General features: G+C 42.7%; 9 protein-coding genes across 9 annotated transcripts; 4 read left to right on the forward strand and 5 right to left on the reverse strand.

Moving 5' to 3' along the window:
- Positions 1–1,724: 1,724 nt before the first annotated feature.
- EAF02_011683 (uncharacterized protein) lies at positions 1,725–2,795 on the reverse strand (the record flags this gene model as incomplete). The annotated part of the gene is made up of 1 exon (XM_038907730.1): positions 1,725–2,795. One exon carries the CDS (start codon positions 2,793–2,795, stop codon positions 1,725–1,727), a length of 1,071 nt encoding a protein of 356 aa, XP_038752547.1.
- A 1,293-nt stretch (positions 2,796–4,088) lies between these two features.
- Positions 4,089–5,753, forward strand: EAF02_011684 (uncharacterized protein). The gene is made up of 3 exons (XM_038907731.1): positions 4,089–4,426; positions 4,492–5,075; positions 5,134–5,753. The coding sequence occupies exons 1-3, from the start codon at positions 4,340–4,342 to the stop codon at positions 5,447–5,449; spliced, it is 987 nt and encodes a 328-aa protein (XP_038752548.1). The 5' UTR covers positions 4,089–4,339; the 3' UTR covers positions 5,450–5,753.
- Positions 5,754–6,628: 875 nt separating this feature from the next.
- Positions 6,629–7,207, forward strand: EAF02_011685 (uncharacterized protein; the record flags this gene model as incomplete). The annotated part of the gene is made up of 1 exon (XM_038907732.1): positions 6,629–7,207. The coding sequence occupies one exon, from the start codon at positions 6,629–6,631 to the stop codon at positions 7,205–7,207; it is 579 nt and encodes a 192-aa protein (XP_038752549.1).
- Positions 7,208–8,150: 943 nt separating this feature from the next.
- EAF02_011686 (uncharacterized protein) lies at positions 8,151–9,692 on the reverse strand. Its single transcript, XM_038907733.1, has 2 exons — positions 8,852–9,692; positions 8,151–8,798 (listed from the first exon to the last, which is right to left on the reverse strand). The coding sequence occupies exons 1-2, from the start codon at positions 9,422–9,424 to the stop codon at positions 8,256–8,258; spliced, it is 1,116 nt and encodes a 371-aa protein (XP_038752550.1). The 5' UTR covers positions 9,425–9,692; the 3' UTR covers positions 8,151–8,255.
- Positions 9,693–10,079: 387 nt separating this feature from the next.
- EAF02_011687 (uncharacterized protein) lies at positions 10,080–10,947 on the reverse strand (the record flags this gene model as incomplete). Its single annotated transcript, XM_038907734.1, has 3 exons — positions 10,080–10,274; positions 10,329–10,826; positions 10,879–10,947. The coding sequence occupies 3 exons, from the start codon at positions 10,945–10,947 to the stop codon at positions 10,080–10,082; spliced, it is 762 nt and encodes a 253-aa protein (XP_038752551.1).
- A 967-nt stretch (positions 10,948–11,914) lies between these two features.
- EAF02_011688 (uncharacterized protein) lies at positions 11,915–14,256 on the reverse strand (the record flags this gene model as incomplete). The annotated part of the gene is made up of 3 exons (XM_038907735.1): positions 11,915–13,551; positions 13,605–13,752; positions 13,807–14,256. 3 exons carry the CDS (start codon positions 14,254–14,256, stop codon positions 11,915–11,917), a joined length of 2,235 nt encoding a protein of 744 aa, XP_038752552.1.
- Positions 14,257–14,857: 601 nt separating this feature from the next.
- On the forward strand, positions 14,858–16,542 carry EAF02_011689 (uncharacterized protein; the record flags this gene model as incomplete). The annotated part of the gene is made up of 3 exons (XM_038907736.1): positions 14,858–14,992; positions 15,043–16,304; positions 16,362–16,542. The coding sequence occupies 3 exons, from the start codon at positions 14,858–14,860 to the stop codon at positions 16,540–16,542; spliced, it is 1,578 nt and encodes a 525-aa protein (XP_038752553.1).
- Positions 16,543–17,273: 731 nt separating this feature from the next.
- Positions 17,274–18,206, forward strand: EAF02_011690 (uncharacterized protein; the record flags this gene model as incomplete). The annotated part of the gene is made up of 1 exon (XM_038907737.1): positions 17,274–18,206. One exon carries the CDS (start codon positions 17,274–17,276, stop codon positions 18,204–18,206), a length of 933 nt encoding a protein of 310 aa, XP_038752554.1.
- A 2,109-nt stretch (positions 18,207–20,315) lies between these two features.
- EAF02_011691 (uncharacterized protein) lies at positions 20,316–21,448 on the reverse strand (the record flags this gene model as incomplete). The annotated part of the gene is made up of 4 exons (XM_038907738.1): positions 20,316–20,440; positions 20,560–20,617; positions 20,732–21,183; positions 21,265–21,448. 4 exons carry the CDS (start codon positions 21,446–21,448, stop codon positions 20,316–20,318), a joined length of 819 nt encoding a protein of 272 aa, XP_038752555.1.

Here is a 21,448-nt window from a genome sequence, read left to right on the forward strand (position 1 = left end):
TCTTGTACATTCTTTGAATCTCATCCTCTAGTCGCCTGAATGCCTGGTTTCTTCTCTCGCTGTAATTTGGTATTATAGATATATCGAAGATCTTAATTAAGCAATAGGCTTTATTTTCTTTTATAGTGCTTTGTTTAAGATTATTGTTCTTTGATATTAAAATTTGATAATACATAATCTTGAAGAGCTTTTTTTGCGATATTAGTTATTTCGTATATCTCAGATTCAAGCAATAATTTGGTTCTAAGTCGCCTACTTTCCGAGCTAAAGAATTCTATCAATTTTAGTATAACAAGCTTTTGAAATGTTCAGCCTCAAGTAAACCAATAGCTCTTCTGGAAAGTTCCCTCCTAAGCTCTCTGGTTATCCACCCCAGTTTTGGGCTTGGAGATATTTGAAAGATAGATGTAGTAGTATACTGCGTTCTGATACTACTGAAACATGGAGTTTATTGTGATACCAAGCTCGACTGCATTTTTCTTATTGATATAGTATGTATCAATTCAAAGTATTCTAATTTATATATTGCAGTTTGTTTTGTATAGAATTGTATCTTTTTCCATCTAGCTTTATTCACAGTCTTACTCTTGTTCTTGCTTTTCTTTAAGTCTTGATAGACAACCTCCTCTGCTTTTTAGATATAAAAAAGTATTGCATAGGCAGGTATATTGTTATTTATATATTCGTGAAAGACTATCTCGCCATTAGGTTTGCATCGCAAGAGGTGTATAACGGATATAATAATAGATTTTAGATGATTTATCAAAAGCAAAACTAGTATTGTCGATTTAGCAAATTGATATTAGTATTTCGATTTAAAGATTGAGACTTTAAATATCGAATCATTGAATAATTGAGTATAAGAAAGAAATGCAGATGCAATTGTAAGCGCTGCTGATAAGGCTATATCGTGATGTAACCTTCTTGTTGACCACTCACATAGCGAAGGCAGACAGAACGCAAATGACACGTCATTTATGGAAACCTGTCCGATAAAAGCTCGATCATAATATATCTATTCCCTATCATTGACATACTGACTTTTATGAAATCAAAAAGCATCAATGTATCATAAATAGAGCTTAAGAGAATGGGGTACTTGCAAAGACAGTCGAAATCGCCGAAAAAGGAACTACCCATTAGGTACTTTTGCATAGATCACTTTTGTTCCAGAAAACATCGGAAAGCGAGTATGCCCGAAACCCAGATTTTAATGAATGGGTTCGTTAGTAGCGTTACAAGTCTATGTACAAACTTAGGAACGTCGTTTTGAATTAGAATTATCGATATGAAAAGTATAAATTTTGACTGACATGGGAAAGATTTTTGTAAATGTATCCTGTGACCTCTGTGAGGTTTAGACATGGCGAATTTGATCCATCTCGAAAAGCTTTTGTCGTCATGTGAGATTCACCGAGTTGAATGATTAGGTTCGACTCGCAAAACAAGGGCGGAACAGGATCATGAGAATACGAAGTTTTCCATGGTAATTGTCAAGTCAGCTATGCTTCTGGTACCAATGAATCTGTTGTCACTACTATTGACCCATCTACATGCCACGATATTCCACTATAGAACTACCGCAACCCATTGTTAACCCATCCATTGATTACTGTCTATCATCACCAACATGCCTGCTATCAACTCAATATCGGCTCTTATCCACAGTGATAAACAAAAGTCCGTCAGTCAATCTACGTCTCGCATTATATCCTCACAATGCATCATCTCCATCTTGCCCTATTAGCTGCATCATACGCATGCTGATTGTGATTCGTCCACTCGTGTAAAATCCCACTCCCAGAAAATATGTCTTCCTCCGAGACCTTTCGCCCAGTAAATTCCACAGTTCCTGGATCCCCATCGTGTGTGCCCCAGACACCGTTGACTCTTTTAACGCCGCGCGAGAATGTCATTGTGTAAGAACGTGAATCAGAGCCGAGTTGAATGATGTCCTGACAATCTTTGCCTCTCCATCGATAGAGTCTTGTATTATCCGCAGTCCATGGATCGAATTGCTGATTGAGAAGATATTCGTTTCGATCGGCAGAGTTGCGTCCACGAGCAAACCGGATTATACCCTTGAATTTCCCAAGGTTGAAACGGCCGAAGACTTGCCGGGCTTGTCCGCGTGGTGCAGAGAAGATGTCAAAGGTGTATGATTTCGATTGACTGTAGTTTGAAGACATAGTTTTGCATTCCAATTCCCAGTGTCCGGTGATATCCCATGGTCCATCGTTAAGCTCCTCGTCGGAATCATCAGCATCGTTGTCGTATTCTTCAGAATCTTTATCTGTCTCGGCACCATTTTCTCCCTCGTCATCTTCTCCCTCGTCATCTTCTCCCTCGTCATCTTCTCCCTCGCCATTGTTTTCTTCCTCATTGTCTTCCAAAGGTTCTTCATCAGAATCTTCATATTCTTCCCGATCACCCTCTTCCACGTGTCGAGCCTGTCGAGCTTGGTGCACTGGCTCCTCATTTTCACGATCCTTCTTGCGATAGGCCCTCATCATTTTCTGGATGCCTTGCTTGACCATGGTATCCGGTTGGACGGTATTAGAATTAACCAGACGTTGCTTGAGAGCCTTGATATCGTTTCCTCTTGGTGAAAAGCCTCGAAATGCGAGTTGAGCCTTCCAGAACTCAACAGGTCTGTTACGATTGTCATCGCCAAGACATAGCTCCATGAACTTGTGTCCAAAACACGTAACGTTCTCGCCGTCATAGAGGTATTCGAGGTTATTAATGGTTGTTTTAAGAACTTTGCGACCCTCTGGACCATGGCTTGCCTCCATGTTGATTTGGGGGTGAGTATCAAAATGCACGCTGATGGTGCTCGAAATAATGTTTCCCGAGATGCTCGAAGAGTACAAGAGCGCAGGCGTCCTCAGATTCTCGGAGACTTTATGTGTTCAACTACCGTACTAATTCGATAGATTTTGTGAATACCCGTAATTCACCGTCAACGAAGTGAACGACCCAGCAAAGTATTATGGTTCATGTTTTATGAGGGCGATGTAGTACTTTCCACCAAGAGACCAGACAAGAAATTGAGGTCAAAAGCTCTTCAAAAAAGAGTGGATTATTCGATTTGAGAATATCTTCAAGGTTCCCCTCCGAGTTTGGAGATTCTTCTGGTCCCCGTGCTAGTACCAACAGTTCCATTTCCTTGAATGGGTGGCTTTAAGGTAGAAAGCTCGACTTCTATTTCTGTTATATGCTTTGAACGATGGAATAATTCTCGGGTTCCTTTAATCTTTCCTTGCAATCCTTTAAGTATAAAAGTAAAGACATGGTAGCATCTTCAATTACTCTTTGGATGTGAATATTCGATGTGCTTTGCTTTGGATTGATTCAATGGATGACAGTGCTGTTATCTTAAAGCCGAAAGGAAGAGTAGCCAACACATGATCTTGACGCTAAGCCTCAATAGACGTTCCCCTCATAATTCCCCTCATTCATGTGAAAATCATAAACGGAATACAATGACTTAAACCTCTTTGAAACCTCCTCTTCACGTTGAGTGAGGAATGGTTTATGAGAAGAGTTTAGATCTCTTGTTTCTCATCGTGAATAAACATTCCTACAATCGATCATCTGAATCATGATCCTCTTGGAACTCTCGGACCCATTGTCGAGTCAAACCAAGTCATCGCCATGAGATTCATCTTGTCCAAATTCAATCAAATGAGTACCGATCAACATCACCACAATGTCAATGTCACCATGCCATTACATTCAAATCATCAAAAGCGTCAAAGTTGCTCGTTTCCGTGTTACTCCGAAGGTTTCTTGACACCTTTACAAATACTTTCCTCATTAGTGCCCCTAATCTTTTCGATTTATCATGGGATCTGTCTCATCTCGTGTATATTATCACTTAGGGGAAACTGTGGAAAGGAACTTCCTTTAAGTGTTAGACGCGATTGTGAACTCGCGAATACCTGCGCTTAGGGGTCAAATTTGGAAAATTTGGGTGAGAGAAGTGTTAGAGAGTCCCGTAAGCTAATCTTGGAAGAGCCCACCGATTACTTTATGAAAAAAGGTAGAAGCGGTTGGAGAGAAATTTCTTTTTCTACAAATACCTCAACATTTCCTTTTCTCTTTCTGTTCCCTTTCTATTACATTTTAAATTCTCAAATCCTCAAATTCCATCTCTCGATTCACCCCCAAAAAGTGGTTAATACACATCTACCCCAAAAAGGTCCTATCACTACCTCCCCACCACTAACACCCCGCTATCGATAACTATCAAGCAACTAATAAGATCAACTAATTCGTACAAAACTAAACCAACAATAACCTCATCTTATTGTACATTACAACAAATTCCGTCAAAATGACTACCACATCAATGGTTCAACCAAAGTTCTTATCAAAGGCCGATCAACTTGGTGTCGTCGCTGTTGGATTCTCAGGTGGACAAGTAAGTTGCCCTCCCCTCTCTCTTCTGCTCCCTCTCAGAGCCACCAACTAATCTAATCAACACAGTGTAAACCGGGAGTTGATGCCGCACCCTCAGCACTTATCAAAAGTGGTCTTCTGGATCAACTCGAAGAGGAATTAGGATACAAACTTCACCATGATAACACTGTTCATTCTTACAAAGAGTTGATTCCTACCGAGGATCCAGATCACCGAAACATGAAGAACCCTCGCGGAGTCTCTGCAGTCACACAAAAGCTTTCTGAACAAGTTTACGAACATGCCAAGGAGGGTCGTTGTGTCTTGACTCTCGGTGGTGATCATTCTATTGCCATTGGCTCAGTATCCGGAACTGCAAAAGCAATTCGTGAACGTTTAGGAAGAGAAATGGCCTTGATCTGGGTTGACGCACATGCCGATATCAATACCCCAGAAACTTCGGGTTCTGGAAATGTTCACGGTATGCCCGTTGCATTCTTAACACGTCTCGCACGAGAAGAGAAGCCAGAGATCTTTGGGTGGTTGAAGGATGAGCATATGGTCAGCGTAAAGAAGATTGTTTACATCGGCTTGAGAGATGTTGATAGAGGAGAGAAGAAGATCCTCCGTGATAACGGAATTAAGGCATTCAGTATGCATGACATTGATAGGTTTGTGTTCCCGTCGCATTAATTTACCCTGTACGCGCTCACTAACATTCTATCACAGACATGGTATTGGCAGAGTTATGGAAATGGCACTCGGTCATATCGGCAACGATACCCCAATCCATCTCTCCTTCGATGTCGACGCTCTTGATCCTACATACGCTCCTTCAACTGGAACACCAGTTCGTGGGGGTTTGACCTTGCGAGAAGGCGATTATATTGCTGAGTGTGTTCACGAGACTGGTTCTTTGATCGCTATGGATTTGGTGGAAGTCAACCCTACACTTGAACCTGGTGTCAATGATATTGGAGCACATGAAACTGTTAGAGCTGGATGCTCTTTGGTTAGATGTGCTTTGGGTGAGAGCTTGCTTTAACTTGGTGTTTCGGATACTGGGAATGGATACTTGAGGAGACATTTGAAAGAATATACCCTTAGATCGAGGTTGACTATTTATACATTTGGTATTGGATTCCTTGGGTGGCCCTGAGATAATGGGACTTGATCTTTCATTTACGGTAATACTTCGCAACTCAGAAGGATAGAGGGGCAGGTGGATCCCTTTACTTTCACATGCTTAAGAAGTCAAGATAGATGTACAAATCATCGACGAAATCAATACAAAAACATTTCAAAATTTCCCCGCTCTTGATAAGTTCACCGCCGATGATAAAACTCATTGTCGTCACCGATACAACTGCTACTAAAAATATAATCAATTCTCCGATCTTCAAGCCCCGAATCTCCAATGTTTTCCATACCGAGTACCCGAGTACTACCAGCCTCATAATTATTTTCTTAGGCTTTAGTGATGCGCTGTGCCTTGCACTTCATCCCAGCTTCCCAACCCCCCGCCAATACTAAGCGCCCAATTACATTATTCACACCGCGAAAATGGGTGGTGTATTAATGCGCGTCGGTATCCGAGTTTTCTTCTTCTTTTCTCTGAGTTTTTTCTTGCATTTCTCTATCATACATACTTCGAAAGTTATCATCTAAAGTTTCGCGACGAGATCAGTCAATCAAACTATCTCGGTACCAGCAAATAAAGTAAGACAGGTACCAGCGGAAGATTTCTGAGCTGCACGTCCCCTTGGTTCGAGTACCTTGCAAGGTGCACTGATTTTCGAGTCTGAGTGGAACATAAACCGAATAAATTGAACGACAACACAACATTCATTCACCGGTATTATAACATACGAGGGGGATTGACGTGGACGAGCTTGGACGAGTTATCGTACGAGATTTTTTCTCGAGACTGAGATTGGGTTTGGATATTTCTTTCGTGAGAGGGAAAGGAAGGGACATAAATAGGAAAGAGTCCTGGAATCGCAAGTTTTTGATAACGGTCGAGAACGAAAAGAAGGAATTCTTTGGAGAAGACACAATTGCGACTTCAAACTTGTGGATTGGGTTTGCATAAAATTCGGAAACCAGCTAGACGATAATCGAAGTACAAACAGAGAATTACCAAAAGAGTGCTGGGAAATAGAAGAACTCGATTTGGCATAACTTTCTTCGACATAACCAATACTACCAACTAAACACCGCAAAAATGGTCTCAACACTCTCCTCATCCTCAAGCGGCATCCGCGATCGCTCCACCGTCCTCCTGACCCGCACTCGCACAAAATACCGCTGGCCGCCTCTCCAATTGAACTTCTGGATCCTCATGATGCTAATCGCTTCCTGCACCATCCTCGGTATCTCCGCCTACTTTGTCGCTGTCCAAAATCAGCTACATCTCCATGTTCCCTGGTATTTCCCATACTGGGTTGTCTCTGCTTCCCTCGGTGTCGTATTTCTACTTATTATGCTCTGGCTCATCTCGCAGCGTCAATTGCTTCCGGGTATCGTTATATTAGGGACTTTTATACTCTTTGTATTATGGCTAGTAGGATTGATTGTGTGGAGTATTGAACTCTGGGGCCCAACGGGAAACGTAAATGGAAACTGCAATTTGTATGTTACGGCGAATCCGCAGAGTGGCCCTTACTCGTCGACTTTGGCGTGGTTGATGCAGCACTCGATTTGTCAGAGCTGGATTGCGGCATGGGCGTTTATGTTGATTGGGGTTGTCTTTTTGTTCTGGATGATGATTATGAGTTATCAGGTTTACAGAATGGATGATTAGGGGGAAGGCATGAAAGAATGCGGGATGGGGAGATTGATTTGTGACGATATTATGAGGTGGGATTTAGGATGGGGAATTGGTGGAGGGAAAGTGGGTTATCGGGAACAAGTATGTAGGATGGATCTACAAATGGGGGTTATTATACGACCAAGGGTACTAGCAGCTACATGCTAGATGGATGAGTTACGAGTGATGCATGGACACGGCGTTTCGGGAAATCGGGAGGAAGGAATCATATCATTATCCTTATCAAATCCCATACTTTTCATTTTTATATGTAATGTACAAGTTGTGCATATGGGCTAAATGGGTGAAGCGAAATCATCTCAATAGGGGAAGTGGTAGCTTTGTCGCAAATCTTCTCGGCTAATCATAGTTTAAATTCAAATTCCAGTTCCATATATTTGAAACAACGATTGCACTGTTCTTTATTTGATGTTTTTAGTATTAAATGGGAAACCAAAATCTCATGTCGCTTTCGGGCAGATTTACGAATGTTGATTTATGTCTACATGCGAGACTACTGCATCATTAATACAGGTATGCTTTTCATCTACTCTACGCCGAGTCCAATTCATATGATCATCGATCAAGAAGTTGTATTTCAATTTTTCAATATGCTGGTCCATAGATAGTTTAACCATGAGGTAGTATTGAAGTTAGTGGGAGGTAGAGTCATGATGTAGAATGAGTGCTTCTAGAAGTGATATGCGACACGCCAGCAAGAAGATTCGTGATATCATCATCGAATGGTTGTGACATGATGATAAATAAGCTGACTGCACTTTCGTATAAGAACTCCGCATTTAAAGCAATGTGTCAGAAAGCTAAGCTGTAGGCCAGCGGAACAAGAGAGAGATAACTCTGTGTCTCTATCGTGCGGCAATGTGGATAGATCTGAGAATGGAGAGAATAGGTTGTCATGGTATCTCAGTAAATATTTGGAAGCCCCTTTTTCAATAACTTGGATTCAGAGAACAAGACCAGTAGTAACATCTTTGTTTCAATTGACGCTAACAAGGCAAGGAAGTCCATGGCAACCGCGATTTCAGTATTTTCCAGGAACTGTCATAGCCAAACGATCTAATACATATTTCCCCGCAGTAATCGGAGGATATTTGGAAGGATTCTCCTCACTTACACAAGACGGTAACGTCTCAACTATCTCATCATAATTAATCGAGAAAAATAGGGGTACCGAGTATCGCGTTTTCGCAGTCCTGTTAACAACCCTATGAATCGTACTTCTATAAAGTCCATTTGTCCATCGCATCAAGAAATCACCAACATTGACTACGATTCCTCCTTCAACAGGCTCGGCAGCGACCCATTTTCCGTCCGGACTAAGAACCTCTAGACCAGGAGTTGAGTCTTGGAGGAGGAGAGTAAAACATTCGTAGTCTGAGTGAGCACCAAGACCAACTTCCTCTTCTTCGTTTGAGGTTGAGAGAGGTTTGGGGTTCGAATTTGGCTTGTACTTTATCAGTCGTGCAATTCCTCCGGGATGTGTGACAAGTGGATCAAAATAATCTTCTGGAAGAGATAGAGACAAGGCAAATAGGCGGAATAGGTGTTTGCACAATTCCAAGATCTGTGAGACAAAATTAGACACATGAAAAATAAATCTTCGACAAGTCAGCGTACCCTTCCGTAATAGTCTGCAATGCCTTGATAGAAACCAGGAATTTCAGATTCATTAGGCCATTGATTTTTACCACCAGCAGTCGTACCATCAAGCTCGACGTATTTTCCGTCTCCACCGGTAGGATCCAAACCATACTCATAACCCCAATTGAAAGCCTCCTTTGTTTCTTTGGTTTGAAAATCATTCACAGATGAGTAACTAGCCGGTTCATATCCTCTGAATTGATCTGAATTCTTCATGTGAATTGCGTCCTTGGAGGATTGAGGTAGTTCACTAAAGAAACGTTCGCAAAGCTTGAATACTTCATCGCAAACATGCTGTGGGATTCCATGGCCTGTGATGTAGAAAAATCCAACATTCGCACATGCTTCGTTGATTTTCTTCGCAACCTCTTGACGGTCGGCTAAAGATGATGAGAATGAAGGGGTCAGATCGATAATTGGAAGTGATCGAAATGAGGAAGGACCAGAGGTGTCTGCAAGACGTGATTGGAGATAATCTTGTATTTCCTGCGCAGCACGACGTGTGTTTTCAGTGGCAATATCTGCCGTTTGTACAGTAGTTGCAGCCATAGTATTGGAAATTCAATTGTCGCAATTGTCGATCTGGTTGGAGATGGGTTGCGCATAGTATTTCTATGATGACAAAGGTGGGGTAGATTGTTATCGTATCCTTATCGAGAAGGTCATACAGGTTGTGACAAACAGGAACTGAGCGACGGCAGGCACCGCTGCTTAGATTTTGTTCATGGTGATTTCAGTCGCCAGGTCCAGGAAACAAAATAGCGACATTGATAAGACTCAATATCTAGAAACTAATCAGGAACAAATACTTGCTGAAGGAATAGCAGAATTCATCATATAGTTCGGTGAGGATGGAGAAAGTGTTTGATAATGTGATAATGTTGAAGATGTGTAAAGCTAAAATTTCGGTAGCACAAGCAATTAGAGTTCCTTAGCCAGGGGTTTCATTATTAATAGCATCATTTTGGCCCTAGAGATCACTAGCTAACACCAACCAACGCAAGAGTGCTGACCTACAAACTCAAATACAAATTCAAAGACTTCCCGAAACCCAATCAATGCACAAAACATACACACATTTCGTGCCAAGGCCATTGCCCTCTCAAAGTCTACGGATCTTGAAGATCGAAGTCCAGTCCTCCCTCACATTTCCCTTATTCGAACCAATACCCACTCTCAAACCACAGTCAAGCAAGCTCATTAATCATGCAAAAGGAAGTTCCTTCGGTACCCCGTAATCGTCACAACTTGAGAACCTCCAGGCTCCCTTCAACTTCGGAATATATATCCACCTAAATATCAATCCCACAAACCACGGAAAGGGAGGGAATCTCGGTCCATGAATACCAGACTCATAAGTCACATCTGAGTTTGTGATCAAGAACGGGACATCTCTCGTCTATCGATAAATTAGCAAAGTTTGAATTTCATGACCGAAGTTGAGGAATCATACTTTATCAGCATTTTTCTTCGAATGTTGAGCCATCGCCTTTCCACATTCTTCCCAATTGATCGACTCATCCTTTTCCAGGTCCACTAGAACGCCAATTTCATGATGTAAATGACTCTCCAAATCCGGTCCAAAAGCATCAATCAATTCCCTCAATTTGAATCCATCAAAGGGCTTCGCATCATCTTTCACTCCCGAAACAAAAAGATCGAAAGCAAACAAGCCCGGGAGAAATTTCTCATGCTCAGCATGGTTATTAATGAAAACGTCATTTCTGGAACTTTGCTCATCGAGCAATCTGAAATAGACGGTTTCCTCAGCTGCATGGTGGGAATGAAGAATAGAAGACCATGCATCGCAAAATTTCATAAAATCTGCTATATCGACGGTCTCTTTCACATTGGGCGCTTGGATATAGATGCAGTTCAGACCTCTAAGAAGAATATTATGAAGTAAGGCCATTTCTGATGCATTGCGAGATGCTAAAGATTCGGGTTTGCCCTGTTGTTATGTGAGTTTTTGATATCGCTATCAAGCCGTTGGGTGCACATACATCTAATGATCCCCTCGGAGTTGAGAGCAGTTTGAAAGGGCTATCTGCCCATTTTTTTGTAAACTCCATTGCGAATGTGAAGATGATATTTCCAAGATAAACCGAGTTCTTGTAGTTGTATAAATATACGGTTCCCCGCCCGGTCATACAATCTCAGTCGATTCCCATTGGCTTATCAATATTCCACATACCAGCTGATTTGTGGCGTGATGCAACCGAACAAAATCGCATGGTTGCGACAGCTTTGTCAAATTTCACTGGCTACCTTTAATCAGACTCCTCAACATAAAGAAGCAACTCGGTTGTCTGCCTTTTGGTTATTGAAAGATCGGTCACTGTTGTGAATGTTATGGCAGGGGGTGACTTTTGGACTTTCTATCGCCTCCATTCACGCTTTTCATGGTGACGTATAAGCAGGCACTGGAAGAGAAAGTCATGATACTGTTCATGAAGTGATCTGGAAACTGGCCACTGTTAAACGATTTTCGATGAAGAGAGTTTTATTTATGTCATTGACCACTGCAGCCCTTTTCGAAGTCATAGTTTACCAGTCGAAGCAGGGAAAATATCAAAACATTCCTTTAAAATTGCGGTCGTAGACATGAATTCAAGAAGTCGTGGAAATAGGCTAGGTCAAGTCGACAACTACCCCCTGTGCGATACATAAGCTGAGGGAAAGTGATAGGCAAATTAACATCTGATCATGCCAGCACCATCTATCCTCTACATGAGTGTTAGTGCGATCACTGGAAAGCCTGACATAGATACTCTGGTGGTTCTTCACTTCAATCTTTTGCAAGAAAATCGTGTATCGTTATCAGTAGGAGGGAGGTATGGTTTCGGGATTTCAGACTGGATGTACCTGATGTTCCTAATTTCAAATTCATCAGTTCTTTGCATGTGCGTCCGGATAATATCCATCACATTGGCTGCATTTAAGACAAGGTATTTAGCAACACTAAGATTCAATGCAATAGACACAGCGAAATAGCCCTATGCTAAAAAATATTTTCTTGAATTCTGAATAGCACTATACTCACGGGCCATCGAGAACATCCTCATCTGGACTGTCTGGATCATGTACCACACTGCCACTTTTAGTCATTAATTCGAATCGACTAGGGCGGAATGGCCACTTCATCCATGCCTCCATAATCTCCTTCAACATTTCCGTTGTCAGGGATCTTACAGACAAATGCTTCAAGTCAAATGCTCCCCCTTTTGAAGGATTTATTAACGAGGGACATTCGCCGGCTATGTGCTCCAGGGCACCGGGCCATAATCCTTCCAAAGAGTCGTAGACTGTGTCAATTGGATGTGCGTACATATTACCAATTATGTATTCGAAGACATCATAGTTCTCGGGATAATTTTGACGAAGGATAGGCCAAAGAGCTTGCGGCTGAATATCCAAGAGACACAACTCAGAAGCAGGTCTGAATTCTTTTGAATATACTTTGAGAGGCTCCATCGGTCTCTTCTCGAATTCTGTACCAATGCGCGCACCGTCGAGTCTGATATTGTAGATCTTTTGGGCAGCAAGAGGCAGTTGGGCAATCTTGTCTTCATACGTCTTGATCATTGTGCCCAATTCATTTCTTGAAGTCTCTGTGTCCTCGGACTTCGAATCTGCGTCTAAGATCTTGCTATGAAGCTGATTGATGTTGTTGTAGTCATTGATGAGATCCTGTGTCAGCGCTCCATGTTGGTTGATTACTTTTTTCTTCGCTTTAAGGAAGGTATAACGTGCATATTCTTCGGTGTAGTGTCTTTTCTCCCTCTTTCGTTTGTCCTTTTCAACGTTTTCGACCTTCTCACCTTCCGACGCTTTAAATTTGATTAATTTCCCTTCATCCAATCGCTTCTGGAGATCCCCAAATTCATCGAACCAGCCTCTCTTGAAGCGATTAAAATCTTCGCTTTCTACTTTGTGCCCACCTGTAGCAAGCGACTGCCTGGCTTTGAACTCCATTGGGCCTTGCCTGTGTTTGGGTGTCGTTATGCCCATTTTATCCATCTTACTGACAACATCTATGGAATTCGCTAATGCAACCTCGGCGTCTCTTACAAATCGGTGGTTGTCTACAGTTGAACTTGCAATCTCTTGAATATATTCTGTAGTTATTTGGGCTTCCACGGCATTTTTGCGCATCTGGGCGACATGACGTACCAGCCATGACGTTTTTTCTACATCCGGTATCCATACAAGCATTCGTATGAGACCATATTGATGGAACAAGGCATGCGATCTTGCTGCGGAAAGAAGTTGATACAGGACTAATTGTGATATGGACTCAAAACCGCGGTACCTCTTTCTGGGGTAGTGGGCAAGATTCGCAATCACAAGAAGGGTATTATTTGGTTCGTTGATCTTTGGATCGTCTCGCGAAAGTTTTACCTGATGGGGTAAGAATTCCGGAGTAGTAACTTGGCCAAGATGTTCCCAGACCGTTCCAGATTTTGGTATGTGTTGATAAGTAGAATCTTTCGCATCAAGAAGAGGTTGGATAAAAGGATAATACTTCTTGGCATCAGGTTCCATAAGGAGATGTGTTCGAGGTTTCAGAATTTTATGGATTTTAGACGACCATAAGCCAATGCCTGGATTTATGTCGATGACGTCGCAGCCAACATGCTTTAAAAGCGATGGCTTTAGACGATCCAAGATATCATCTGGACCAGGTTACTAAATGATAATTTCGTAGCGAAAAAGGGCTAGTTCTTACCACATAGTGCTCCGTTCATGATATTCGAACGTGTTCTATCCCCCATGGTTGAACCTTTAATGTGAGCATCTCTCAGGTATTTTCTCAGGTCCAAGGGAATCTTTATGAACTCGCTTTCGTCTACTTCATTTACTATAGGCTCTTCTTCCTGGGCGTCGGTCAGAGACTTCTCATTTTTATCTCGGCTCATTCTGTTCCTTACCAATTCTGGTTCTTGTTCTGATTCCAATTCTGGTTCTTGTTCTGCTTCCAATTCTGGTACAGGTTTCGCTTCGAGAACTGGTTCCAATTCTGATTTCACCTCCACCTCTTTCACTTTTTTGGGCCGACCTCTTTTGCGCTTCACTGGCTCGAGTGTTGAATCGTCTTTGCCATCAACCTTTTCATCATCCACGGATTTCCTAGGTCTACGCTTCACTGGTCCCACTGCCAAAGCATCTTCTGCTGTGATGTCCCCTGAGGTCACAGCCTTCCGGCGGGTTCGCTTGACTGGAGGATCCACACCGGTAGGCGTTATGAGTTCTGGGGACTTGGAAGCTGTAGGTAGATTAAAACATGGCGAACAATGAATTTCACGAAGCCGCGAATGTTGTAAAATGGTCGGATATTTAAGTAGATTGGTCCTACCCAAACGTGGAAATGCCCGCAACATCAATATATATAGTTGACTCGATGGCAATTGAGGATGATGAGCGTTGAAAAGCTTGTAAGTCAGGATGCCGTTAAATTGGTCTTTACATGAAGATTATCAACATCGCGAATTTAGATGAGGCAACAAAAAAGTTTCAAGAACGAGGCGGTGAGGCTGAAGCAAGCTACGAGGCTATCTGAGGTAATTGATTAATATTATTGGTTGATTTCGTATTGGCGTAGCTAGTGTGTGGCTTGGGTGGTGGCTGTCATCTGCAAGGCTGTGGCTTTCTTTTGAAACAGCCTCTCACACCCATCAGATTTACCGTACATATTTTTTACATTGGGCACCTTGAGATCTAACATAAACCTACCTACCCACCACCCTTTTGACAAAGAGTGACGCGGAAATTCATCATTTTACAAGACAAACGTAACACATCCGACAAGGCAACCAAATAAATGAAAACCTATTATATTACTTCTCTATGCGAATTACTTATTTACAGATACCCATGATTTAGTTGAACAGATTCCCCTTTGCTTAACGTTATCTCTATTCAACTCCCTTGTCTCCAAGGTGTTCGTTCATTCATTTCATCCCTAGGCACAATTCACAAATCATGGCGGGGTCAACTTTACAGTTCTCGAAGCCCATGAGCATCAAAGAAATCTCCGCAAAGGCATCAGACTTTGAATTTAATCCCAATATCGCATTGAAATATTGGTTGAGAACAGCCGATACACTTCTAAGAGAGGTAGATAGAATGCTCAATTACTTGAGTGGTATGGAAAGCTGACTTAACAGGCTTATATCTATCAAGCAGAGGACAACGATCAACAAGCATACCTTTTGTTTATGCGATATGCTGCCCTAGTTACAGAGAAGTTTCCCGTTCATCCATCTGCAAAAGCTCCGGAAACTAGAAGTGCTCTCAGAGCTGCTCAAAAAACCCTCCCAGATGTTTTGGACGGATTAGAGAGACTGAAGCCTAGGATAAATGCGCGCTACGATAACTGGCAGAAGGCTTTGGAAAGAAGGAAGGAAATTCATGCAGCGCGAGAACATGATACATCGCGACCATCGTCTCGGGGAGACTTGGCGGCTTCTGATCCCGCGATAGCTGGAAATACAACTACAGTAGGCGCCGCGGAGAATAGTGACCTGGCCGTAAAGTTGGCGCATAAGGAGTTTAGAAGAAGAGATGCTGCGCGGCGTGGTACAAGACAAGCGGGTGTTAGTGAGGAAGAGGAGCAAGAAAGACGGACTGCGGGGCTATGGGATGACTGGGAGTCAGCATTGTCTAAATCTGGTCGCAATGATGACGACGATGTTATACGCCGAAATATGGAAGCTTCAAGGAGGAGGCTAGATGGCTCCCAGGATATTTCGCCAGATGGGACGAAGAAGAAATCTGCGAGACCTGCGCGATATGTCCAAACCAAAACTAGGAATGTTGGTAGCGCATACCGCTATCCATCTATCTCTAAATCCCAACCACTCATTAGTGACTCAGGACCATTCCCACCTCCCGGTCATCTTCCTCCAAAGCCGCCCAAGGAAGAATTCGAGACACCGCATTTCGATACACCTCCACCACGACCCGAAAAACAATCATCAGACACCCACGAGAGTTCATTGTCAGACGTCGGTCAAGACCCAAAATTCACTTTTCGACCTTCGGCATATCTCGAAAATGGCAAACCCCTTCGAACAGTCTTTCTACCACCTACGTTGCGACAGCAATTTCTAGCCTGTGCAGCATCAAATACACGAGCGAATCTCGAAACTTGTGGGATGTTATGCGGAACATTGATATCAAACGCCCTTTTCATATCTCGACTTGTTATCCCGGAACAGACAAGTACTAGCGATACGTGTGAAACGACCAACGAAGGTGCCTTTTTCGACTACTGCGCATCTGAGGATCTAATGGTCTTGGGATGGATACACACTCATCCTACTCAAAGCTGTTTCATGAGTAGTCGAGATCTGCATACGCATTGCGGCTATCAAATCATGATGCCTGAGAGTATTGCAATTGTTTGCGCTCCCAGTAGAAATCCTTCGTAAGTGATAGTTTATCTGTTTGACATTGGAAGGGGTGGCCACTAACTAGCGAATAGATGGGGAGTCTTCCGTCTGACTGACCCCCCAGGAATGCCCGCCGTTCTAAATTGTAAACAAACGGGGCTTTTCCATCCTCACGAGGAAAGGAATATTTACACAGATGCATTGCGACCAGGTCATGTCTTTGAGGCAGAAGGGCTAGAATTTCAAGTTGTTGACCAACGACCAAATCCATAATGACTCGATAATGATGATACCACGATGATGAGATTATTGTGTTTTGGTAACTGGTAGCGTTGGTGCTTTGCGGGTTATGGTTAGAGTTGTATTTCAGATCTCGATTTGGCGATTATAATTATACATCATATTACACAACGATCTTATCTGGACTTCGTTTCCATGGACTAATTATGTTGATGTGTGTCTCGAGGGCACTGGTCCCCTGAGCATGAATTCTGGCGAATTTGTACAACCGAGACTACACGTACCTAGGTATACATAGTTAGCCGGAGACAAGAACAGAAAGTCTCCTCATTGTCTGATTCGTTTCAAGATGATCATATCGTATGTTAATTGCGAAATGGCCAATCAAAGTGAGAGATAAGTTTTGATTAAGGTCATCAAATTAATCCCTACAATGCGGTTTGGTAACGAGGACGAAGGGGTAATCCGGGGATGACCGAGCGACCGTTTTGGGGAGCACCGTCGCTACCCCTCCATGAAAGAAATACAGAACAAAAAACTGTAAAATCCTCTGCCCCGAACTAGCAGATACTTAGTAGTACCTACTAGGTATCGTATCTACGGGTGTTCCCCGATAGCCCCACACGTTAAATAATTTGCGGGGTAATGACATAGGTGGACCCATACTACCTAGTCTAGTAGTTCATCCATCGATGTACACAGATAATCCTTTCAATGCTTCCTGCCCCAGTAATCACAAAAAGTTTCACTCAAACCATCTTAACATGACTTCTTTCCAAGAAATTGATCGTTCTCGCTGGACTTCCCACCGTGCGAATCTTTCAGGAACACCGTCTTCTCCATCAGAAGTCACCATTCACTACATCCTATGTCACCCTCCTCCCAACATTACCTCAAAGGGTACCATCCTTCTTATACATGGCTATCCAGAAACATCGTATCAATTCCGACATGTGATCACGCCTCTTGCAGACGCAGGATATACAGTGGTCGCCCCTGATTACCGTGGAGCAGGCGAGTCATCTCATCCTCGCGATGGATACGAGAAGGTTCAAATGGCAACTGATCTCCACGATGTTATTCAAAATGATCTCTGTATTAAAGATAAAATTCACGTGGTTGGTCATGATATTGGTGGGATGGTTGCCCATGCATATGCAGCCCAGTTTCCTAATGATACAGCGTCTGTTGCGTGGGGAGAATGTCCTCTTCCGGGAACAGACGCTTATAACAACGCTGTTAGAGAAGGTATCACGGGAGGTCTATGGCATTTTGTCTTTCATTGGCAAACAGATTTACCTGAAGCTCTCACTGCTGGTCGAGAGCAGATTTACATTAAATCATTCTACGATCGCCTATGTTACAATGCTTCGGCTTTCTCACCACACGATGTAGAGCACTATGCAAGTAAGTTTGCTCAACCGGGTGGAATGCGTGCCGGATTTGATGTATATCGCGCGTTTCACCAAGATGCTGAAGATAATCTTCGCATGCTGAAGGGTGGGAAGTGTAAAGTTCCAAGCATGTCGTTGATAGGAGAAAAGAGTTTCTTAGCAACTATTGCGAATCAACAAAATGAACAGATGTATGAGACTACATCGTCTGCTCGTATCCCTGGCTCGGGACATTGGTGTGCGGAAGAGAACCCGGCTGGTTTTGTGGAAGCTGTGCTTAAATGGACGAACAAGAACTCGTGATTTACGTTGTCATTTATTTTGCTATTTCCCTAGTCTTTCGGTCGAACCAAACCCCTGTATCAATCCATACCACTAATTTTGTTTGTTTTCCCTGTGTACAGTTTTTGCAGAAGTCAGGGCGGTATTTCCCAAAAATTTATTGAGATAAGACTGGGTTCCAAGTATACAGAAATAAAGAATCTTTGAGAAAGTCCACTCTTGAATGCCATCCATTTAAGGTGTCGTGATCTCGAAAACTCCAACGGCGCAGCCATAGTATGAAGGCGTAAGAATCCAACCCTTTTAAAATCCATTAAACATTAGGACTCCAGGAGATTTTCAACTTTGGAGTAAGTACTGATTCTGCTGAGAGATACCAATAAATATACCGTGCATCATGAAGACAACCAAAAGCATTCATAGCCACTGAAGAGAATAATTCCATAACGATACCACTTGAGATGCAATGGCATTAGAGATTCTCGTTACGATTAAGACATTTTCTATGCAAGTATTAACGACCACTATCTCGCAATCTTGAAGGAAAAGACGTTCAGTATAATCTTTGAGATGAAACTGCCGATCGAGACGTTATACGTTTTCTATGGAGGCATTTGTGAATCTGTTTCATGAATTGTGAGTCAATGCAGTACCCTAATTTGGTATAAAATCTGCACCTTTCAACTTCCATTGCAGGACTATCAAACTCCCCTCATCCTTCTTAATTCTCTTTGTCTCAGCGCAAGCAGAAACAAACCCAATGGACAGAAAGGTTACGAACAATTGAAGTGGTCAGCCGCTAAATACTCCTAAAAAAGTAGCAATACTTCAGTGTCACTCCCAGGTCTGCATACATCCATTCAATCAACAGATCAATTATGTTTGTTGCTTTCAATACGATCTTGTAAACTGTCAAGAAGTCCACTGCCATTCTCTACACTCTCACCGCCACCAATCCCCCGCCGAGCTGCAGTGGTTACTATATAAAAAAGTGTACATACATACAGAATCGTTGCACATCTCAACACACTTGGCACTCCTAGCCTCCACAATAGTCACTTCTAGCTTCGTACTCCGTATTCTTTGTTGCATATCTGGATGTCCTTGGCTCCTCTAGTTCCAGCGACAGCTCCTGTATATCAATCAATTGTTGCACATCTCAAGCTCCTTGGTACTTCCTAGTCCAAGCACTAGCTTTAGTACACTATGATGTATTCCATGTTTAAAGGTGTCGATAATTCTTCTAGCTTGAGTCGCTTATCTATAGCCCGCCATTTTAACCCGTCCTTAGCTCTGGTGTTCAGCTTTAGTTGTGAGTTATGTTGCGGATCTGAATGAACTTGGCGCTTTGTAGGTCCATTGATAGCCCCGGCATTACTGGGTAGTGTCTCCCGTTGTATACATAAGAACGTTTAGCGTCACCTAGCTTCAACGAGCGTTCCTTCCAGCATTTCATCATTTCACCATCCTGTATACGCAAAGGATCTCACCAATGCTCCGCTAAAAAAAAAAAAAGCTTCCCGTCATAGTTCCCACTGTGATACTTTACGTTCTCACATCTAGATCCGTTGGCGATACTGGTTGCCATGATCGCAAAATTGGAATCGGTTGGAGTGATGGAACTACTCATTTCGACATCTTTCCTGCAAAAGTGTAGGAAAACGAGGATCGAATTTTACCACAGAGAAATTGGCAGGTTTGAAGAAAGAAATGGGCGGTGATATTCATGGATGGTGAGCAAAGATTGATGTTAAAATGTTTTTGAGCCGATGAATTTACAAATCAAGATACAATGTAATTGAGGCTTCGACTCGTTGAAATCAGGTGAAGTAAATTAAACTAAAACCTTGCGCTGTATGTGTATGCCATTGCAATATCACAATCCTAATATCTTCTTCGAGACTTCCAAATCATGCTACGCTGTTCATTCGCGACCTACTGTGTAGGCAAAGGAAGAAAAAAAATAACAACCAAAGAATCAGAACCATACAATCCCAAACTCCCGACCCGGGATAGAAAAGTTAAGAAGTACAAGAAAATTCGTCAAAAGGATATCTCTCATCTCAATAATCTCCCCAATTTCCACAGTGCTCCCATATCATGTCTCCAATTCTTTCTCTCGAGCTTAGCTCAAGCACTTGGATTAACGATGCCACCGACAGAATCATACGCACCAGGTGCTACATGAGTCTTTACACCCGTCAATGGATCGAAGATGTGGCATCCGTGCATTGCGGCGTTTGGCGGTGTGTATACTGTGCTTCTTGTTAGACATGAATTGCATATGGAGTTAAGTCAAGAGAGAGGCAACGATGGGGTAGAGATTGAGGTGATGTGAGATGAAATGCAACGAGAGATGGAAGAAAGAACTCACGGTGCAAAGAAATTGCATATTCTGTTGCGCTAGGATTGGCGATGGAATGAAGACCCAGCTATTATCACACATTAGCCACGTGATTCCTATACCGTCATCCAGCCAGCGATGGATCGATAAAGTAAAAACAAAGGTAAAAGGAGAGGAAGGAGAATGAAAGAGAGCGACTTACATCATCACACATATACGCCACCTTCCCCCTCCTATACTCTCTCACACCCTCGACATCCATCTCCTCCGCCGTCCTTGCACCTCCCTCAGGAGTAACCCACCTCGTCTCTTTCAACTCCCCCTTCATGATCTTCATCAAACAATGACTGGCAGCATGATCGTGCACTTTACTTTCCTTCCCTGGTGTCCAAACCAGCATTAATAAATTAAATATTCCTGGCACTTCTGCTACTAGGTTTCTTGTGTATTGTTTATTTGGGTTTGCGTGGGCATACTTTTGCCAGTCGGATAAAGAGGAGGAATCATAAGAGTGAAGGAGGCGAGTGAGAGTCGGAAGATGAGGCGAGGATGTTGTGGTGAGAGATGTGGTGAGGGAGTTGATAAGGGCGTTGAAGGATGATGTGGTTGCGGGTCTGGGTTTAGAAAACGAGACTGGAAAACTGCCATCAAAATCTACAGAAAAGGAGGTCGGTTAGTTTCATTTTTACATCCTATTGTTACGATAGATTCGCCAAGAACTCGGAAAACAAATACCTCGAGGTAAGAAAGGTGTCCTGGGTTGACTGGAAGTGGTTGAATCGAGAGAGGTTGATTTTCTGGTGGTGCCTGTGATACCGCGGTTTTTGGCGAGGATGGGTGAGAATGTAGGTTTGGTTGCTGATGTCAATTTTGTACGTAAAGTACGGAGTGCTGTCGTTTTCATGCTATTTGATGCCAT

The sequence above is a fragment of the Botrytis sinoallii genome (assembly GCF_014898435.1).
Source record: "Botrytis sinoallii strain Bc 23 chromosome Unknown BSIN_034, whole genome shotgun sequence".
In the NCBI taxonomy this organism is placed as follows: Eukaryota; Fungi; Ascomycota; class Leotiomycetes; order Helotiales; family Sclerotiniaceae; genus Botrytis; species Botrytis sinoallii.